A 6,683-nucleotide genomic window follows, 5' to 3' on the forward strand; every position below is an offset into this window, starting at 1 on the left:
CGGGCCGCTTTCTAGGAGCGGGCGCTGGAGGGCGCTTTCTAGGAGTGGGCACTGGAGGTCGCTCTCTCTAGCGATGGCTCGTCGGTCGCGGCGGGCTCTGGCTCTCCATCAGCGGTGGGCTCGGGCATCGGGGAGATGGTAGGCTGGACACTGGGTCGGGAGTGGAACTGGCAAGATTCTCATGGGAACAGGCAGGGGACGGAGATCCATTTCTCGCCAGAGTCCACTCCACGAAGGCGGCGAATTCCGCTCGAGGACCATCTTCGGACGACGGCGCTCTGCACGCGGTGTTCAGGCTAGTGTCATAGAACGCGCAGAGCGCGTCGTCCGGGTAGCTGGTAAGTTCGGCGAGGGCCAGAAACAGTCTGATATGGTCCTCGAGCGAGCGCTCCCCCTGCTCCAGCAGGAGGAGGAGGAATTCGGGGCGAAGGAGGGGATCCATAGAACACAACGGAAACAAAACACTGAGGGAAAAAACACGGGAAAAAAACAGAGCGTAAACACACGGAGGTTACTATTTTTTGGTCGGTTCTTCTGTCACGATCTTTGCTAGGAGGAGCGCGGAACGAGGAACAAGGAGACGTGGAGTACATAAACATTTTTTTTTTTTTTTTTACAATGCACTTGGACCATCTTCCTTGGTCATTATTCACATTGGTCTGGTCTGCTGGATTTTCATTACGTCTGTGATTCTCATGTTTCCCTATTCAGACCGCTGCAAACCCAGGTCAGCAAAAACCCACCTGTACCTCTGTTACTAGAGCTGTCAGCCACAGAGATGCAGAGATACAGAAAAATACACCTGTGAGCTGAAGGTGACTTCAGGTAAGCTCCTTTTGTTCACAGTCTACATTACATAGTCTTTAAAAACAACAGATACATTTACTAGATAATAAACTAGGTAATAATTTACATTTATTTCATATGTAATTTTTTATTAAACTTTGCTATTGGTATTGTCACACAAATGTGCAGTGTGTAACATGGATACAATAATGTAAAATGCTACCCAGCATATTATGGATAAACATCAGTCATCAACTATTTTCATATACAGAAATAATTGATTTAAAACATTCACAGTCTAACCAACATATCAAAATGATTTGGACTGTGAGGCATCTCACCATGATTTGGATTCTGACCTTGAGGGATCTGTCACTGTCTGAGACAAATATAAAAATACTGAATCCTAAATTGAGCAACAGGCTATGAAACTTACATATCTTAAAAAAATCTGCAGCTGGATGGAAACCAATTATCTTCAAAACAAAAGCTATAAATATGTGTAATTATGAGCTTCCAATGTGTCTCCTTGTTGGATTCTATCATCCATCAGTTGTCAGCAAAGTTCATTAACTACTCCAAATAGTAATAAGTTAGAGTACAAATACTTCTCAAAAGAAGCCCTGAAAAACTCAACAGACTCTAGGATATCTTCTCTGCATTCTTATTCAACAACATATCAAGATAGCTTCCTTTGAGCATACATACCTTCACTGCTTGTTTCTCAGGACCATGAAAAACTTCACAATACACAATCTGAACATTTTCACCTGAAATAAAGTCCTCAGACGGCTCCATAACATTCAAGAGAGAAGCACCTGATCCCTATCAGCTCAATAAAAACATATACCGTAAGGTATTCACACGTTCCCCTTTTAAGATAATAAAGAAGATCCAACCAGCATGTACATAGTCCTCTAATTAATGAGATACTGCTCAAAGTGAAGTGAAGCTAGGAAGCTGTATTCTGTTAATCCAATTTGGAAACAACATTAGCTCAAGTCAGTGAAAAGAATGATCGGGTCAATATCGCATTAGAGAGAGGCAGAGAGAGAGCGAAAAGGCCTCGCAGTCGGCTAAAAAATTTCAGCACGCTGCCTATGGCGAAACACTTTTTCCCTGAAGGCAGCCGCTCCGCACAAGCTTACTTCAGCAGGGACCCAATTGAGGCCGGTGAGTCCAATCACAAAATGCCTGATTCGGGAAACAAAAAATGCACAAGTTTGCTTATCTTTCACAGCAGAAGTGATGATTGTGTGCAAAAGAAAAAAACCCCCACCAAATTTCAAATGAATGGCTTTCATCCTCGATTTTGACGAGATAACAGTCTTTTTTGCTGAAGAGTGACTTTGGAGGGCCTTTAAAGATTCATTTATGTCATAAAGAGAGACAATGGCGCAAAATGAAGTTAAACTGATATTTTCTCATTAACTAAATGTAGCTTTTATTAAGCTTTGAAGCTTTATATCCACAATTTCACTGGATTTGCAACGCAAAGCGCAATGAACTTGGTTCAAATTAATCTGTATTTTATTGTTAAACAAATATAAACTCTCCTAGACTTCCATTTGAAGTATGTAGAATAATATAAAACCAGTCATACACTGTAAGAAAAAAAAAATTTTTTGAAGTAAATTACTGGAGTACATTTTACAAGAAAATACTATTTCAGTCTTTATACTTCAAAATTTCGCATTCAACTCAATGTGTTACTTGCATTTTTTTTGTAATCAATTCTGAAATTCTTAACCATTTCTGAGTGAAAATTTTTTCGACAATTTTTTTCAGTGTTAGAACAAACTACGCACTTACACAGTGTGCATTTTATTATTAACTTCAAACATAAACAGTTTCTTGAACATTATGCTTGCTGATTCATATTTTAAATTATTTTATGTGCCCTAGTTAAAAGCTATATGTTAACAATACTGATTAAATATACAAACAACATGATATACCATATGTTCTTCCTCAAAAGCGCAGGAACCTGATTATGGATTATGATCTGTATCTTAAATAAATGGTCTCTATACATTCAGAACATCGAAATAAACACATCGGATGAGAATTACAGTGGGTTCTAAGGGCCTCTAACTTAGACACACACAATCTTTTCCAGACTTCTGTCTTGATTTCATTTTAAGGCGTTCAAGTGGGGCACCTAAGCCATGTGACTCATTACATTCTACACATCAGCAAGAAAAGGCTCTGCCCCCTTAACAGCCAGACAGTAAATTAAGCTTTACAATTTCAACTATATGATAACACCCTATACAATTTCAATCTTAAAGAGATCAGGCAGGTCCTACAATGAATGGAAAGACACATATTGTAATCCAGAAAAAAGTCCAACTGAAAAATAAATGTGAGACGTGCTTTTTATTAATATTATTATTATTTTTTATTTTTGCTGTAGCGTTCTTTAAACGCACCGTATGGAATAGGAGTGAATGTTCAATGGGAATGTGTGCTATTAACAACACATACTGAAAGACACATACACACACAAGCCTCTGAAGAGCATCTCCCAAAAGTACACCCACGGAGATCGGTGGGCTGCATCTTAGAAAATCATGGTACACTGAGTCTCGCAGGCCCTGAATGTGCAGCACAGCTGAGCCAGTGTTCGGCATACACACACACACACACACACACAAGAGTGCGCTCACGCACGCACACACACATATAGCCAGTGGGAAAAAACTATACATAGCCGTAGCCAATTCTGATCGCGAGAAAAATAACTCACCGCCTCCGAGTCTTCAAATCCATGCAGGTACAAATTGTCATACATGGAGGTTTGCTATTCCAAAGAGGTCCTCTTGAAGAATAGAGAAAAAAAGAGAGGAGGAGGAGGAGGTGGAGATGGAGAGAGAGGGGGAGGAGGAAGAGGTAGAGGAGGGAGCCACCACCACGAAAAATAATCGATGGGGGGGATGACGATCCCCTTGCTCCACAGAGGAAGAACAAGGAGGGAAAAAAGTGTGAGAGAAGCCTCACGAGTAAGAGAGGATGGAGAGAGAGAGAGAAAGAGGGAAAGCAGGCCTGTGCAGACGGCTCGGCCTGCAGGATGGAGTGGATCCCTCGTTCAGCCTCCAATTCTCTCACATCCTCAGGCAGGGAGAAGCTTCCCAACGGCTCACTGACGCGGATGTTTCATCATCTCTCAGCAACACACTCACACACACACACACACGGCACGGCGCTGCTCCCCGCATCAGAGAGAGAGAGAGAGAGAGAGAGGGTAAGAGAGAAAGAGAGAGAGAACCCTTTCTCAATCTCAGGCTGATGACACAGTTGACCAGCTGCATGCTGATTGGCCGAGCAGCCTTCCAGTCAGAGCTGCTGCTGACGTGTGTTCTCCTTGACTGAGCGCTGATGAGAGAGAGCGCCTCCCTCTGCCTCTTTCATTCTCTCTTTCCGTCTGTCATTTTATTTGAATGTACAATCAGTTTTTTTTTCTCCAGGATGTTCCCCTTTATTTGCAGTGATGCAATTTTCTCCACTAATTAAATGTTTTTTTTTTTGTTGTATTATTTTTTTTTACGAACATATGTATTTTAAAATCTAACCACATTTTAACATAATATGAATTAAAACAAATAATTTGTAAAAATATAAATAATAAGTATAAATATATATACAATAAATCAATTATATATTTATGTAATAATAATTAAAGTTTAATTACATTTTTGTTTATTATGTATAAATAATATATAATATAATAAAAATACAATTTTATTTCCAATTTTATTAATATACATTCTCTCTATTTTTTAAATCTTACCAAATTTGAACAAAACATGAATAAATTAAAACAAATATTTTAAAAAGTTTTTGTAAATAGTATAAATATATAAACAATAATAAGTATAAATATATACAATAAATGAATTATATATACGTGACCCTGGACCACAAAACCAGCCTTAAGTCGCACGGTTATATTTGTAGCAATAGCCAAAAATACATTGTATGGGTCAAAATGATAAATTTTTCTTTTTATTCCAAAAATCATTAGGATATTAAGTAAAGATCATGTTCCATGAAGATATTTTGTCAAATTTATCACGTGGACCTAGGGTATTTTTGTAATAGCTAATTTGACCACTGCCATGTGCTGTATGGTAATTGTTGTGCCTCACAATAATGTGCATGTATTTTAAAATTAAATTTTTTTATTTATTTTATTTCCTCTTTAATTTCTTTCTTTTATTTCCAAAGTTTTATTTCTGAGGAGCCTTGCAAATTTATTTTTACAGTCATCCCCATGAGAAACAATTACAGTTTGAATAGGGTTGTAGTTTCAAGAATCATATGAGTCCAGTTTGTAAATTAATCAGTTTTGTGAACTGGATCAGCTGATTCATTGAAGATCAAGATCCAACTCAACTTAAATTTCTGTCTTATACAAAACAGTTTCTTAAAACTATCATATGACTTTAGAAATATAGAACGAGTTTGTGCCTGGTGTCCTTTTTGAAGCTTCAGTCTGAAAAAACTTTTTTTTCTTTTTTTTTCTCCACTGAACAAAAAAATGAGAGTGGGTAAATAATGACCAAATTTTCATTTTTGGTTAAACTACCATATGTGACCCTGGGCCACAAAAGCAGTCTTAAGTCGCAAGAGTATATTTGTAGCAATAGCCAACAATACATTGTATGGGTCAAAATTATAGATTTCTTTTTTGTCAAAAATCATTAGTATATTAAGTAAAGATCATGTTCCATGAATATATTTTGTAAATGTCCTACTGTAAATATATTAAAACTTAATTTTTGATTAGTAATATGCATTGCTAAGAACTTAATTTGGACAACTTTATAGGCGATTTTCTTAGTATTTTGATTTTTTTGCACCCTTAGATTCTAGATTTTCAAATAGTTGTATCTCAGCCAAATATTGTCCTATCATAATCAATGGAAAGCTTATTTATTCAGCTTTCAGATGATGTATAAATCTTGATTTAAAAAAATGGACCCTTATTACTGGTTTTGAGGTCCAGGGTCACATATTTATATATAATAAATTATATATAAATATATTTTAAGTTTAATTTCCACTTTCATTAACATACTGTCTAAATATTTTTCAATCTAAACCACACACACACACACACACACACACACACACACACACATACAGATATATGTGTGCGTGTGTGTAATAATTAAAGGGTTAACAATAGTTAGTTAAAAGTTATGCTGACACTTTACAATAAGGTCCCATTAGTTAATGTTAGTTAATGCATTATCTACCATTAACTAATACTGAGCAATAGATTTGTCACATTATTTATTAATCTGTTAATCTAAGTTAATAAAAATACACCTGTTAATTGTTAGTTCATGTTATCACAGGTCCATTAAATAATATGAACAGTTTGAGTAGTGATTACAGTGATTAGCGAGGAAGAAAAACGTTTTAGTTGACAATTCAAGCATCACACATCAAGCCTATCTGAACAAAGCAATGAATAAGGACATAGAATGTGTTTGTTACACTGACCTTTAAATGTGTCTGATTATAAGCCCTAATGTTTAAGTGATTGGTCTTGAGGTCAACCCTCTACATTGCGCGTAAATCACTCGCATATGCGACTAAATCTTACTCTGGGCGACTAAATGATGTCTAATATTAGCCAATGGCTAATAAATTCTCAGATTTTACTCGCCAGTGTGTGAGTTGGAGGTTAAGTGTAGCACAGATATATTTTCACTCACAGAACACTCTGACTGAGCGCTTCAGAGTTTCACTCTCCGTCAAGCGATCTGTGCTGTATGGATGTGCAACGCACCTGTATTTAACGTACTGTAAACTCTAGCGCGAAGGCGCACGACTCCCCGTCGCTTTGTTTCACACACACGCAGAGAGAGAGAGAGAGAGAGAGAGAG

At 37.3% G+C, this 6,683-nt stretch overlaps 1 protein-coding gene across 3 annotated transcripts in view; it reads right to left on the reverse strand.

Moving 5' to 3' along the window:
• The window catches only part of LOC107660102 (voltage-dependent L-type calcium channel subunit beta-4-like), a 34,799-nt gene that overhangs the window by 18,991 nt on the left and 9,125 nt on the right, over window positions 1–6,683 (reverse strand). The window contains exon 1 of one of the 3 annotated variants that reach the window (XM_016449329.1): window positions 3,536–4,029. The exons of the other annotated variants lie outside the window; for them this stretch is intronic. Coding sequence (XP_016304815.1) covers window positions 3,536–3,580 — 45 coding nt within the window. The 5' untranslated portion in view covers window positions 3,581–4,029. Of the gene's footprint in view, window positions 1–3,535; window positions 4,030–6,683 lie in introns of those variants that run through there. 3 annotated transcript variants of the gene reach the window in all.

This window comes from Sinocyclocheilus anshuiensis, unplaced genomic scaffold, assembly GCF_001515605.1.
Source record: "Sinocyclocheilus anshuiensis isolate Anshui unplaced genomic scaffold, SAMN03320099.WGS_v1.1 scaffold55, whole genome shotgun sequence".
In the NCBI taxonomy this organism is placed as follows: Eukaryota; Metazoa; Chordata; class Actinopteri; order Cypriniformes; family Cyprinidae; genus Sinocyclocheilus; species Sinocyclocheilus anshuiensis.